This window comes from Carcharhinus amblyrhynchos, chromosome 4, assembly GCF_965287045.1.
Source record: "Carcharhinus amblyrhynchos chromosome 4, sCarAmb.v2.hapA, whole genome shotgun sequence".
NCBI lineage: Eukaryota > Metazoa > Chordata > Chondrichthyes > Carcharhiniformes > Carcharhinidae > Carcharhinus > Carcharhinus amblyrhynchos.
In genome coordinates, this window is record NC_137327.1 from 44,450,629 (window position 1) to 44,466,530 (window position 15,902).

The 15,902-nt window shown below is 39.5% G+C and overlaps 1 protein-coding gene across 1 annotated transcript in view; it reads right to left on the bottom strand.

Moving 5' to 3' along the window:
* Window positions 1-15,902, bottom strand: part of LOC145342419 (dynein axonemal heavy chain 5-like) — a 230,601-nt gene that overhangs the window by 175,482 nt on the left and 39,217 nt on the right. Inside the window, exons 14-22 of the mRNA XM_080187984.1 lie at window positions 14,189-14,274; window positions 13,373-13,694; window positions 12,322-12,528; window positions 11,323-11,494; window positions 7,615-7,760; window positions 6,314-6,437; window positions 3,502-3,732; window positions 1,208-1,227; window positions 163-330 (exon numbers count right to left, since the gene is read on the bottom strand). Of these exons, the coding sequence (XP_080044110.1) occupies window positions 163-330; window positions 1,208-1,227; window positions 3,502-3,732; window positions 6,314-6,437; window positions 7,615-7,760; window positions 11,323-11,494; window positions 12,322-12,528; window positions 13,373-13,694; window positions 14,189-14,274 (1,476 nt within the window). The remainder of the gene's footprint in view (window positions 1-162; window positions 331-1,207; window positions 1,228-3,501; window positions 3,733-6,313; window positions 6,438-7,614; window positions 7,761-11,322; window positions 11,495-12,321; window positions 12,529-13,372; window positions 13,695-14,188; window positions 14,275-15,902) is intronic.

The window sequence follows — 15,902 nt, forward strand, 5'->3', positions numbered from 1 at the left end:
CTTTAAACTTGTTATAACAACATTTTCTCTAACATTTAGACAAACAATTAATGCAAGCAGCTTAATGAAAAATGTCACAGATTAAAAAGGAATTTAAATTTACTTTGCATTGCCCAACTTCACTATACGGTAGGCAAGAGTTAAAATGTCCATAATACATACTTTTGTCATTCTTCTCTTGTTCCACACAGATATTCCTTTGGAAACATTGATAATGCAGTCACAGATTCTATTCAAAATACCCTGGATTTCTTCTAAGGAGGGATTCAGCACAATATCAGGTATGGCAAGGCAGATGTCAACATGGAGAACTGAGCTGAAGATTTGCTTCTGGTGGTCCGAATTAGCATCTAAGATGAGAGAACCTGTCAAAACAGAGCCCATATACTTGCCTATCACTGTTACTCTAGATCTGCTGGAGTTAATTTCCTGAAAGAATCAGAGCAAGGTCAGAAAACACAGCCAGATAAAACCAGATAAAATGTTCACTGCATTGCCACCAATATGTGACTAATAATTTATGTTCAATCCTAATTGCTGGATTATTTATTTAACGCTTTAAATATTACCATGTTGAATACTTGAATATCTTACATGTTCAAATTTCTGTCATAAATTGTTTTTTACAAATGTATGAGAATGTGATTTTCTTTATGGTAGAACACAAAGGTCGGAACATCAAACACAGGAACAGGAGTAGCCCCTCAAGCCTGCTCTGCTATTCAGTAGGGTCATGGCTAATTTGATTGTGTCTCAAATTAATTGCATAGCCACCAATAAATCTATGTGCTGACTTTATACTGCTAAAACTAATCACATTTTATTTATTTTGGTCACAGAATTCAGCCTCCTGGATCTTGCCTGGAACAGTCATAGGTAAGAGAGCAGGATCAAACAGTACAGGTAAAATTGAATTCAGGTATACTGTCATTTATGATTAGAGCTGGGCAAAATTTTCCCATAATTTGTCAGTGTCAGGGTCTGACTGAAAACTGGTTTGTATCACTCCAAATCCTGGGTTTTCAGACCAAATTCCAGCCAATCTGAACCAAAGAAATCGGGAGGGGTTGAGGGGGTACTTTATGTCATCACTCTTGAAGGGCCTGATAGAGCCAGCAAGGCCGACTTCACAGAAATCGAAGGACCATCTTTAAAGAGCGCCCCAGTCAGTGCTGAATTAAACTCCCCAATCCCCACAAACCCCTACGGACAAAGAGTCAACCTGTGCTGGGACAATGCCAGGCAGCAGTGCCCAGGCACGTCACTTTCCCCTCCAGAAGCTATACATATCTTGGTGCCTAAGGCAGGATCCTCTCAACTGCATCCTACCTTTAAATACCTGTTGTGAACATCATCACGTGACGTCATGCCAGCAAGGTTTGGATATTTAGTGAGGAGGAGTCATATTGTGGGAAAGCCTATTAATAATATCAAAATATAGTCAAATATATTTAAATGAGGTTCCCACCCAGTGTGGACAGAAACATCATGTATATCACCAATGAGGGGCAAGGGGAAAATCGAGAAACGAGATCTCGCCAGCTAGAATTAGCTAGAATTTACCAAAATTCACTGGATTCCGGGGAAGTGCCAGAAGATTGGAAAATGGCTAATGTTACGCCGCTGTATAAAAAAGATAGCAGATAAAAGGCAGGGAATTATAGGCTGGTTAGTTTAACGTCTGTAGTTGGAAAAATGCTTGAATCCATCATCAAAGAAGAAATAGCGAGGCACCTGGAAAGGAATGGTTTGATAGCGCAGACGCAGCACAGACTCGTTAAGGGGAGGTCATGTTTGACTAATTTATTGGATTTCTATGAGGATGTGACTAGAGCGGTAGACAGAGGGGAACCGGTGGATGTGGTGTTTCTAGATTTTCAAAAGGCGTTTGATAAGGTGCCTCACAAAAGGTTGCTTCAGAAGGTTAGGGTGCATGGAGTTGGGGGTAAGGTGTTAGCGTGGATAGAGGATTGGTTGTCTAATAGGAGGCAGAGAGTTGGTATCAATGGGTGCTATTCTGATTGGCGGTTGGTGACTAGTGGAGTGTCACAGGGATCGGTGCTGGGGCCTCAACTATTTACCGTTTATATAGATGATCTGGAGGAGGGGGCTGAGTGTAGGGTGATGAAATTTGCTGATGACACGAAGATGAGTGGAAAAGCAAATTGCGCGGAGGGTGTGGAAAGTCTGCAGAGGGATCTGGATAGGCTGAGCAAGTGGGCGAGGAACTGGCAAATGGAGTATAATGTTAGCAAATGTGAGGTTATCCACTTTGGCAGAAATAATAGTAGGAGGGATTACTATTTAAAGGGTGAAAAGCTGCAGCATGCTACGGTGCAGAGGGACCTGGGGGTCCTTGTGCATGAGTCGCAAAATCCCAGTCTGCAGGTGCAGCAGGTGATCAAGAAGGCGAATGGTATGCTGGCCTTTATAGCGAAGGGGAATATAAAAGCAGGGAGGTCTTGCTGCAATTTACAGGGCACTGGTGAGGCCACAGCTGGAGTACTGTGTGCAATTTTGGTCACCGCACTTGTGCAAGGATATTTTGGCCTTGGAGGGAGTGCAGAGGAGGTTCACTAGGCTGATACCGGAGATGAGGGGGTTGGACTATGAAGAGAGACTAAATAGACTGGGTCTGTACTCATTGGAGTTTAGAAGGATGATGGAGGGAATCTTATAGAGACTATAAGATAATGAAAGGGATGGATAGGGCAGAGGTAGAGAGGTTCTTCCTGCTTAGAAAGGATAGCAAGACTAGAGGGCACAGCCTCAAGATTGGGGGGGGGGCAGTTTAGATCGGAGTTGAAGAGGAACTTCTTCACTCAAAGGGTGGTGAATCTCTGGAATTCTCTGCCCGTTGAAGTGGTGGAGGCTACCTCGCTAAATATATTTAAGTCACAGGTAGATAGGTTTTTGACAGACAAGGGAATCAAGGGTTATGGGGAGAAAGCGGGAAAGTGGAACTGATCCACTTCAGATCGGCCATGATCTTATTGAATGGCGGGGCAGGCTGGAAGGGCTAGATGGCCTACTCCTGCTCCTATTTCTTATGTTCTTATGTAGAATCTCGTTTCCCACATCTTGCGGGATTTTGCACCTGCATTGCCGTTTACACTTGCAGCAGACACAGGAGGAAAATCACCCTAAAATCTCTAACAACCACATAATTTCTTTAAAAATTAACTAACACAATAATTCAGCATGACTTTCCGAGCGCGGAAGCCTTGACTGGGTTACAGGCCTTATCATACTTCTGTCAGGACAGCTATGTAATTTCCTCCAATCACTTTCAATACTCAGCTTCTTCCGTAACTTGCAATGGGTTTGTAAAACATGTCTTTAACACTAGGCTTCCGATTTACTACTTCAAGCTTCAATATTCTATGACTTGAATTAAAGAGTGCCAAAGTCACCAAATCATTCATATCAAAGTATTTATAAATCAAAAAAGGGGCAGAACATATCTCAAACAGGCAAACCCTATGAACCTCAGAATCATACCCTGATGATAGGCCTTGGGCGAAGTCTGCATACGTTTTCTTACTGTTTCAAGAGCATTGCGTATGACCTTAACTAGTGCATCTACGTTTCGGCGGCTGAAGTGATTGAGCAGTTCCTTTGCCTCTTGCTTCAGGAATCTGAGATCTTTCCATTTCCTTACTGCTGAAGTGGAATGAGCGTCTGAAGAAAGGTTTACTGGGGATTGCACCGATACTTTTGCTTCCTTATTTTCTGTCATGAAGAATAAAATATTGTAAATGCTTCCAGCCAAATTAATAAAAAGTCCTCAATTTTCCAACACCGCCAGTCAAATTGTAGATATTTGTGACGTTGCCTGTGTTTGTCAATGCAGACCACAAGATATTAATTCACAGAATCTATGTTTGGAGGTTTGCACAAATGTATCATGCGCTCCAAATCTCATATATGCTGTCAAAGGGCAGATGAGAATCATAACAATGAACTCTCCCACAAAGGAAATTCAAATGGAGAGTTAATCAAAGCCTGTTGTGTCCTCCAAACACATTGATTAGGATCAGATTGTCTGATTTTGGATGTTTAATCTAATCCAAAAAGAAGAAATACTTACCATCAAAATGCAATTTTCTCCTTTAAAATATCGTGGAAAATGTCTGATTCATCCATAACATAGAAATTCTGCAATGCCACTCCTGATCCTGGTTTCGTGGAACAGGATCTGTAATTCACTACATCTGCCTTTTCCCCATATCCCCTAACATCTTTGGTTAAAAGAAATCTCAGATTTAAAATTAACAATTGACCCAAAGCTAACTCATTTGTGGAAGAGAGTTCCAGACTTCTCCCACCCTTGGCATATTACCTGATTTCACCCCTGAAAGGCATGGCTCTACATTTTAAGGCAATCCATCCTAATCTATACTCACTGAACAAGACAAGTAGTCTCTCTCTACATACCATATCATAGAATCCTTATAGTGCAGAAAGACGCCATTTGGCCCACTGAGCCTGCACTGACACAATCCCACCCAGGCCTTAATCCAGTAACCCCAAATATTTACCCCGCAAGTTCCCTGACACTATGGGACAATTTAGCATGGCCAATCTACCTAACCCACAGATCTCATGATTCTTTTTGATATCTTGAAAACATTGATAAAATCACCCTTCGTCTTCTAAATTCCATGGAATAATATCCTAGTTTGTGCAATCTTTCTTTGTCAATTAACCCTTAGCATCTAGGTACCATTCTAGCAAATTTTCCCAAGACTGTCCTAAACTGTGATGCTCAGAACTGCACTAACAGTAGAGTTAGAGTTATTACAGTATAAAATGAGCTAATTCAGCCCATCAGGTACATGCTGGTTCTCAGTAGAGCAATCCATCAGTCCTAATTACCCACTCTATCCCTTTGTCCCTGCAAGTTTATTTTTCTGAAGTACCATCCAATTTCCTTTTAAAATCATTAATCATGTCCGATTCCACCATCTTAGACAGCAAGCTCCAGATCAATGGTTCCCAATATATAGGCAGGAATTTTACCGGCGTACCAGCCTCAATTCCGGGGGTGGGCTCAGCTCGGAGAACGGCATTCTCCATTGGCCTTGACAGGATTGTGCGAAACTTAGGCAGACATGCCAATAAAATTCCGCTCAAAGTCTGTGGACCATTGTTGGTCTGTGAGAGTACTGTAGGTAGTCTGTTCAAAAAAAATTATGTAACTATGCTAAAGTTTATTTATTAGTATCACAAATAGATTTACATTAACCCTGCAATGAAATTACTGTGAAAATCCCCCAGCTGCCACACTCCAGCGCCTGTTCGGGTACACTAATGGAGAATTTAGCATGGCCAATGCACCTAACCACCTCATCTTTTGGGCTGTGGGAGGAAACTGGAGCACCCAGAGGAAACCCACACTGACACAGGAAGAATGTGCAGACTCCGCATTGACAGTGACCCAAACCAGGAATTGAACCTGGGTCCCTGACACTATGAGGCAGCAACGCTAACCATTGTGCCACTGTGCCACCCCATTCTGTCTTCAGTGCTTCTTCCAAGTTGCTTGATAAAGCTGCAGCATGCCTTCTAATCCCTTGCATTCTCGCTACTCGATATTAACACCAGCGTTCCATTGGCTGTTTGATTATTTTTTGTACCTTTCTGTGATATTAAAAATATCTATTTACATGGACCTGAAAGGCTCTTCGGTCCTCAATTTCTTCTAACTTTCAACCATTTAGGAAGAACTCTGATCTATCTTCTATAAATATACGTAGAATAATTATGATGCACATGGTCCTTCAGAACAAGACATAACAAAATTGTTATCAACATTCAAATATTTAATGGCTTTAAAATATTAAAAAATAAATTGTTGAACCTTTTTACATAATTGGAGTTTTTTTTTAACTTTTGAATCTTTACATGCCAATATAATTACTTCTGTGGTTGTAAGTTCTCAACAAAAAAAGTATCTTTTGCAATTAGTAACTCTACAAAGTGATATGAGTATACTTGAACTTAAGAGAGTTAATAATATTCTATGTGTGTGGCCATTTGAAAAATTCAGAAACATTTTAAATCTACTGACTCCCAAAGCCAAAGCATACTACCCAATGATGTTTAGGTTTAATCTTCTGTAGTGATATTCTATTATTCCCTGCTACGAATCCTTCAAATGTGAGAAGGAGAAAGCATTGTCATCTGAATATATTCCATCAACTTTGATTTTATATTACTAAGTTGATTTAATTAATAACATATTACAGCAACAGAAGAGCATGAATCCTTATTAAGGCAACATGTGAGGCTCATTCCAGTTCTATTGTACCTTCTATGTCATCATTTTCTTCATCTGAATCATCATCAAGCAGCATGTTAATGAGTTCATTGGTTGCTACTTCCACCAGCATACTCTTACATTGCAGTGACCGGGCTCCTTTGATGCACATGTCCTATTAGAAAATGGGTGTTACTTAAAAATAAAAAAAATTTCCAATTTTTTCAACATGTATATGTGTGTATACAGTGAAGACAGATATGTAAAAATAAAATGGAAGAGGACAAAGAATTGTTTTTAAATCATTGAATGTTCACACCATTTAATCAACAATATATTATTTCTACATGATTATTAATTAGTGACACTATTTTTTCCTGAAATACTTGAACTCTTTATTCCTATAATTCTGGCCTTTTGTATACCCAGGGTTCCCACATTGTGATATGTCTACCTATGGAAGGTTTGTAAGACATCTCTGGAGTGATGTGAAAGAAATTGCCTAATTGCAAATCCTCCAATTGCTCGCTCTTTCTCATTCACTCCCTCCCATTTCACTGCAACTTGTTACAATTTCTACCAAATTAAGAGTTGTAGACTTTCAGCTAACAGCACTGATTTTAGTGCAGGCAGTTCAACAAAAAAGGCTCCAGGGGTTGTTCAAAGCATTTGACTAGGTTTAAGCCTTTGATAAGTTGAGCATCCCCATGTTTTATTTGTTAACATAGTTTAAAATTAAAGGAAAGACTTGCAGTTAGGAATATTACCAAAGTCAATATTGACAAGACATTACAAGAGATGATGGAGGCAGGTCACAGATGTTTGGGTATGTTCCTTGTGTTAATGTGTCTAGCCTTTAACTAAAATCTTATTGTTCTGCAAGTGCTGAATTTTAAGGCCCCAATAGGAGAAAGTGCAGTGGTGGACAGCTGCAGCATTTTGTGCCTTCGGCTTGAATGCTGACTTCCCAGGTCATTTTCCCAAGGTGGGTGGGGGAAGCAACAGGGCTAGCCACCTGCAAGTTGCAAGAAGCCCAGTCTGAGACTGTAAGTGCACCGGAAACACACACAATCACCATATTACACTCTTAATTCTGATTTTTATTTATTACTCTTTTGTCTTTGCTCAGCAAGCTGTTTCCTTTCATACCTCCCTTTTTAAATTCATGTGCACTATGCAGATGTTATCTTTCTGAAATTTGCTCATTGGCCCCTTGAGTGAATAGAAATTTGAAATGTAGCCCCTCCAGGTGAAGAGTTTAGACAGCCCTGTTATAGAATGCGCAAGGACCTGATTCCATTAATGGGCTCTGCTTTAAAAGGCCCTGGACAGCCAACACAATGCCACTATACCTGTGTACAGCTTAAAAACTCCTCACACGACCATGGTGTATCCTCAGGAAATTCACAAAGTGATGTGGTGCTCATATCCTGCAGGATCCAGTCAATACGATATTCAACAAGATCATTTATTCTGCGAACCAGCAAATCAATTTCTCCTTTGGGACAGAAACATTGGAATAATTCAAATAAAGGCCTGAAAATCTGTAATCATAAATTCAGAAAATGAATTTATGAAGAAGATGATGAATGGAGGGTGAACTATTTTCACATCAATTGGAGCTTATAAAATTCCCCTTTTGCTATAACTAGAACATATAAAGATTTCTGTTGAACATATTAGTCTTCATGATTATTACCATCTTTGTGTGGTTGGCACGGTGGCATAGCGCACAGAACCGGCTTTAATTCCTGGCTTGGGTCACGGTCTGTGTGGAGTTTGCATGTTCTCCCTGTGTCTGCATGGGTTTCCTCCGGGTACTCCGGTTTCCTCACACAATCTGAAAGATGTGCTGGTTAGGTGCATTGGCCCGAACAGACGCCGTAGGGTGGCGACTAGGGGAATTTTACAGTAACTTCACTGCAGTGTTAATGTAAGCCTTACTTGTGACTAATAAATAAACTTTAATTTTTGCTTTTATGCTGCCCTAAAATAACAAAACCAACTGGGGTTTGAAAATACTATTTTACTGGTTGCATATAATGATACTTTGCCTTTATAAATGCATCGTGTTACAATGCCCGAATATTACAGTCAACTGAAAATTGATGTTGCATGCCTTTCTCGACGTTAGTTTAATCCTGGCATTAGCCGCAGAAGATCTCTCATCATTGTGCAAGCTAAGCAGTCAATCCCATTGAAGAATTCTCATGGACAGCAGATTGGAGAGTTAAAAGCACTGGTTGTCCTTCATTTTTTCATAATTTTACAGCACGAGATAAATAAAATTGAGATATTCACATTGGACTTAGGTAGAAGCTGAAAGGTCATTTCATTAGTTTTCATCACCAAAGAGGCTGTTTAGCAATAACTGTGACTCATATAATCATAAGATGGTTGCAGCACCTAAGGAGGCCACCCAGCCTATTATGTCTTCTCTGGCCCTCTAAAGAGCAATTCATTTAGTGCTGTTTCCCTGCCTTTTCCCCAAAGCCGTGATTTTTTTTCCTTTCCAGATGATGACCCAATTTCCTTTTGAAATCCTCAATTGATGCCACCTCCATCACAGTTTCAGACTGTACATTCCAGATAGTAATCACCTGCTGTGTGAAAACGTTTTTGCTCATGTTGTCATTGCTTCTTTTGCCAATAAACTTAAATCAGTGCCCTTTGGTTCTTGATCCTTCCACCAATGGGGACAGGTACTTCCTATCTACTCTGTGGAGACCCCTCATGATTTTGAATACCTCTTTCAAATTTCCTCTCAACCTGCTCTTCTCCAAGGAGAACAATCCGAACTTCACCAATGTTCCTACGTAACTGTAATTCCTCATCACTGGAGCCAGTCTTGTGAATCTTTTCTGGACCCTCTCTAATGCCTTAACTTTTTTTTCAAGTCTCCTGCCCAGAACTGAATACTGTGACATGACTGTGCCTTTAAGAAATGTATTTTTAATCGTGTTCACTGCAGTTTGTAAGCAGGCCTGTGTTTTCTCTTTGTTTTTGTTATTGACACCGTGAGGTCTGTAGTAGCATATTTTATTGCTGCTTAAATGATTTAAATGGGGTTTTGTTTGTTTAATCTGGGCCTAATGCACTCTCTGGGATTTATGACCTTTTGAACTGTTATGGGAAGAATGATTGACAGATTAGGTGAGACAGTCTTTTTTCTCTCCCAAGAATTTTTTCTCTTTCAATTTTGGTTGCTGGCTAGTTAGAAGCTAGAGGACTCCAAACTGAAAAGCAGCATTTCTGTAGCTCTCTCTGGCATTGGAAATTCTGCTGGCTAGCTGGGGCAATCTTTCTTATCTTCCTGGAATGAAAACTTTACTGTTAGTAATTTGCTAACTAGAGGTCAGCAGTAGCACTTTCTCTACTTTGAGGTGCTGGGATTTCCAGAACAGAAAAGCCAATTCTCCATCAAAGGACTAATTCACAGCAAGTTTTGCAGAGCTGCAGTTCTAGCATCACGTGAGCATACTTATTTTCTATACTAAACCTGGGACTGGTGTAAGGAGGTTTGTTTGGTTAGAAAAGTGCATTTAGTTGTCAAGGTGTAAACAATATAACTTTTTTGTTTGTAATTGATAAAAGTTATTGCTTATTTTCTTTCTATATGTTAACTGTATGTTTAAATAAACTTTGTTTGATAAAAGCTCCCTCGCGGGCCATTTGAATCACAACTAGAATGAAAAATCTTACACTTATCCTAGCCAAATTCAAAGTACAAAAGTTATGGTCTAGGCTGACTTCAAAAAATACCTTGGAGTTTCTGACCTGGATTATAACAGTGCAATATTCTAGTTGAGGCTGAAATAGAGTTTTATAGAGGTTTAACATAACTTTCTTGCTTTTCTACTCTATGCCCCTATTAATAAAACCCAGAATGCCATATGCTTTATAAATCATTCTCTCAAATTATCCCATCATCTCCAATGATTTATGCACATGTACACCCAGGTCCCTTTGCTTCTGAATTCAGGATTTGGAAGATCCTGCTACTGGCCAATGGTGAGTTGCCTCTGCCACCAGAAAACATGCCATGATAGGAGGCATTCCAGCCCATTGTTTCTCTGCATTCTTCCTACCAAATGAATCACTCTATACTACTCTGCAATAAATTACATCTCCACTTGTCCACTCATTCCACTAGCCTGTCTGTACATATTTGAATTTATATACTACCTTCTTCATGGTTCACAATTCTTTCAAATGTCATATCATTCCCAAGTTTTGAAATTATGCCCTGTACACCAAGGTTTAGGTTATTAACATATATCAGGAAGAACAGGGACCCTAACACCAATAGGGGAATTGCTCATTCAGAGAGCCAGTACAAATATGATGAGCCAAATGGTCTTCTTCTGCGCTACAACAATTCTGTGATTTCCAAGATTTTCATGTGTGCATGCTCTTTTCCGGAGAGCAATGGAAACGGGACCACTGAACATTTTTAAGGCAGAGTTAAATAGATTTTTGATTATCAAGGGAGTAAAAGGTTACTAGGGTAGTGAATTAGAATTTGAGGCCACAATCAGATCAGCCATGATTTTATTAAATGGCAGAGCAGGTTTCAGAGCCTGATTTGCCTACTCCTGCTCCGAAGTCATATATACAAATGAGGTCATCAACAACACATCCTGTGGAGGAGCAACAAATAACTGATAGCCGCTTCTGTATTTTTGTGTTTAATTCTGCATGTGAGGATGGCAGAAGTTGCTGTTAATTTTGTAAAAGTAATGACAACAAACACTCACAATTGCAACTGCAAAAAACTTAGACCACTAAATGCGGTGAGAAACACAAAATAAAAAATTCTGTTAGGTATCTTATCTCCATTATTTATCAAATAACTTGGAGTAATTTTGATTTTAAGAGATAGTGTAAAATGTGCAATATCTGTTCAACCACCTGATAAACACCTTTTCCATATTCCATATCTTTGACTTCACAGTGTTTAAAGGATAGCCAAGCAAATGTTGCACAATAATCCAAATAAAAATGAGTTTCCTTAAGTCAAAGCTGACATAAAAGGTATTGACTGCAATAGAATTAATTACCTAATTTTGTGTATACATTATCCACAAACAAGTCATTGTTTAATGATGTCCAGTTAAGTGATACAAGGCCTGGCTGAAAAGCTTCATCAATCCTGTGCACATGAGGTGCAATAAGGGTCTCATAGATAGGCTTAATTGTTGCACGTAGTCTGGAATTCTCTTCTAGCAATAGCTGGAAATAACCACAAAGAATAACTCACTTTATAATTTTGATAGAAGGATAAAGTTACTGAGGTTACAATTCTTTGATACTCATCAAGCAAAACCCTTCAAGGTGTACTAATTGTTAAAATTACCCCGTATCAGTAATTGATGCAAGGAAAAATTGAAGACAGCAATCTCATGAGCAGGTAATACAAAAACATGAAACAGGGGTAGTTTGAAACTGTCAGAGAAACTAGACAAGATCATAGCCTTGAAAACACACCTGTGCGTCCTGAAAAATATATTGATCTATTTTTGCGCTGAAAGTATGGGAACTCAATGCTAAAGAAAGAAAGGTTTTGGCCGGGGTTCTCCCAAGAAGTTCTAAGTGCCACATAAGCATTAGTGGGATTTTCAAAATGAATCTCCCACATTCTGTGCATCACAGAGTGCCTCACGAAGATTTACATTGAAAATCTATGGGCGGGGCCTATTCCAGCTGGAGAGGCAGACAGCATAGTGCTGCATGGGCCACTGTACATGTGCCAATCTGTCAGAGTGGAGATCGGCACATGAACAGTAGCCCAAAATGACAAGATGGTCTCCTGATCACTAGCCAGCCCTGCAACCCTGCATTGGTACCACACAGAATAAATTCAGAGGAGAACCTTTCCACACTGGACATGTATTAAAACAAAAATAAACGTCATAAAACAGTTCATGTGTGTCTGCCAGATCAATACGCACGATCAATTTGTATGACAATGTTCATCTATATACATTGCTATATCTTGTGAAGAGAAGCATAATCCTCCACATATTAATACTGTGTAAACTCAGGGTAGCCATTAATACCTGCAGCTTATTGTACATCCTTTTCAAAACATGCCGTTTTTGCAGAAGTGTCTTTGCAGTTTGGGAGATCTCTAAACCCATTCGAGCCATGCACTCAGCCTCTCTTATCAGGACTGTCAGATAAGGATCAAAGTTCACAAACATCTCTCCAGTGTCTGGATGCTTCACCAGTAGTGATGCCTGCAGACCAAGTTGAATAGTGTCCATCTGAAACAGAATTGTGTTGTGTCAAGAAAAGAAATCCAAATCAGAATGTATCAAAGTTTTATTCTTTCTGCTATTTTTAAATGGACTTTCTATTGAACCAAAAATGGCTGCTGTCAGTCACAAGACCACAGATTTTTCCCTTTGCTCTAGAAGCTATCAATAGGATTGCAACAACAATAGAATCCTCCTTTCAGCATAATGGAATCTCACATCAATTGTAAAGACATTATGGTCACAAAACCAATGGACTGACAGACTGAAACTTATAATGCCTGCAAAGCTTTTAACAGCCTCATCTCACACTTGGGACCACCCAGGTCCATTTCCTGTGGGAACATGGATGTTATTCTATTAGAAAGTGGCTTAGATCTCAAATTTTGTTTATTTTAATCAAAACATTATTGGTGTCTAACCAGATTTCCCCCAAATCGGATTTGACCAAAGATCAAAACAATTCCCACAACATAAAGTTCTGCACAAGTAGTGAATCTCCGCTCAAATTGCTTGAATTGCCTTGCTAAAAAAAAGTCTTAATCTGATGGTTAAGTTTTAATAATATCTCTCTTGGATATTTTTCTTAACATAATTAGGTGGACTGTATTGCAATTAATGAATTGTAGCAAAATAGCAAGAAACCTGACAATATTTCTGGAATATTTCATGCTTAATTGAGCAAATTTGGTGGTAAACATACTGTCAAGCAACCCCACGTTGCTTTAATAGGCTCATATGAAATTTGTACTCATCCAATAAGCAGGACTGTATACAAGTGCTGTATACGCATATTTGGAGAGAATACTCAGGACCAAATAAACTGTATTTAGTATATATAACAAGAGCATACCTGTTGCATCCAGGCTCTATGATAAAGCACTTCATACTCCAGCAAAACTCTGGCTACTTTATTATAACTACGGATGATAGACTTTGCGTCCTCGATCTGCAGAACACCAGGCCTCTGCTCAAATAGCAACATGGGCTCCTGTATACGTCTGAAGAGCTGTCGGGCCCAAATGATTTTTCCAGCTACTGGAGGAAAGTCACGTGGTATTGGAGGGTCAGTCTTCTCTTTAGTGTAAATTTGGGATACCAGGTCAATATCCTTACTGTAACGATGGAGTATTTTCTGAAATTGCTTATCAATTCCCAGATCTGGAATTCCAAGCCTGAAATTAAGTTGATCATGTATTAGGATAAAAAAAACCTCAAAACCTCTTCTGAATGCAGTTACTTAAAGCATAGTATTTTCTTTAAATCAACTATGGCTCAAATTCCCATGTGATTGCCTCCAGCTTCAAACTCTTGCCAGCTAACAACATGCAAGGGATTTTGTCTAAAAAAATCTGTGAATAAGAGAGGCTATGCCACTGCACACAAGTGTCAAAGTGAGAACTTTGTAATCGTGGAATCAAGATACCAGTCAGCTATGTTAATCCAGCAAGGGTTTAGCACAACATTGCTTCTAAATCTGTGACTGTGAAATTATTGATGATATGGATCATGAGGTTCGAACGCACTAAAAACATATCCCCACTCCACTTTCACATCAGAACGCCTATATTGAGCCAAATGTAGAGCCTACAGCCCTTCTAAAGAAACATGGGAAGGTACAGATTCTTCAAAGGCATCAGTACATTTGTAGCGACATATTTAGTATTACCTCTCAAACTTCACCATGAGTGACTGGGCCTTTTGAGTGCTTGGGATACAGTCAAGAGTTGTTTCCATGAGCTGTTTGATTTCAGCCTGTCAAATTAAAGTTAAGTATGTGGATATAATGTACACCACTTTTTTTTTCACTTTTATTCTATTTCTTTTGGGTGTCCATCTCCTGACAAGAAGCAACAAAAAACCAGATCCCAACCTTGTGCTAATGCCCCTTTGTTACATTTATCACATCATCTGCTCGATGGTGGATGATGCTGGGAACTGACTACATGGGTTTTTTATTCAAATTCTGGACTGCTGAAACTAGCTAGATTTTTGAATAACTAGTCATACATTCTGGATTACAAGATTAAACAGCCCATCTAAGTGAGTGATCAGAGGTGCAGAACCCCAACAAATTATCTTGATTAAAAACACATGTAGCATATAAATGATCTATAACAATATACACATACAAGGCAATTGTGGCAGAATTTTATCTGCCAAGGGAAGAAGGACTTAGCTGCATACGGAGATTAAAATCCAGTGGAGCGGTGTGCGGTGGGGGAGGGGGGTTAGAGTGCAGTCTTCCTACATCTTGTTTCCATTTTACACTGAGTTTCTAGTTCTCATTCGTATCTTCAATGTCTCATTTAGTTCTGCCATTGTGAGGCCTCACCTAGTGTTATTGTAATGGGGTCTCACTTAGTGTTGCCATTATGAGTTCTGCTGGGGTCCATTTAAATAGTTATTCTCCATTACTTGTTTAGGCACATCATCCTGCCCACCTTCAGGATTGGCCGAGGAACCCAGAGATGGGATGATATTTCCGTGGTTCAGTGAAAGAACCTCAGTGAAGCCTATTAAGTAATCAAATGGGTTCCTAACCCAGAAACAGTCCCACCTTTCCAGCACGGACTAAGTTTATACAATTCTACCATTCATGTTTGTACTAAGAGTTAATGTCAGCAGTGTTTAGGGATTCAACCATTGTATGAATGCCAATTAACTGGTTTTGTAAATTAATACAAAGTTATATGAAGTTTTAACACCATTGTTTCATTTCTGGAACCAGATTCAGACTTAATGAAGAGTGATGGGATCCAAGTTCTTCTATCTGTGAAGTTCACAGGAAAGGTGATTGGGATCAGCTACCAGCTGTCCTAAATCACCTGGGTGCAGCTAATATTGAAAAATCAGGCTTTCTATAGTGAAAGCCTGTAAAGGAACTCACTCAATTCTCCATTTACATTAATAGATGAGAAGTGGATGGGTTAATTTACAGAAATGTACTCCAGCGACCCAATACAATATTCGCTGTATCCAGGTGTCCCAGAACAAAACTGACTTCAAGCATATTGTGGCATTATGATAGCTAGGCTGAAAGCACGGAAACTGGGAACAGGAATTTTTTACTTCCATGGTTAACCGGATTTTAGTCACCTTGACCCTCTTCCTTGACCTAATGAAATACGACAGCAGAAGTATTTCCCAAAATGCTTGCCATTTGCCCAACTCACTTGAAGATGCAGAGATTGGAATATGATAATGATGCATCAACTCATGAAAGGCTGATTTTAAAGTTGGTACTAATTGAAGTGTGCAAGGAGCTTTACTCTTTAGCTGAAGATTCAAGTGCAAGTGTTGGAACGGGATGTGACAGGAAAGCTGAGGGACTTGCTAGCCCATTCAGAGGTGCTTAAGAGTCAACCTGTGGGTTGCTGTGG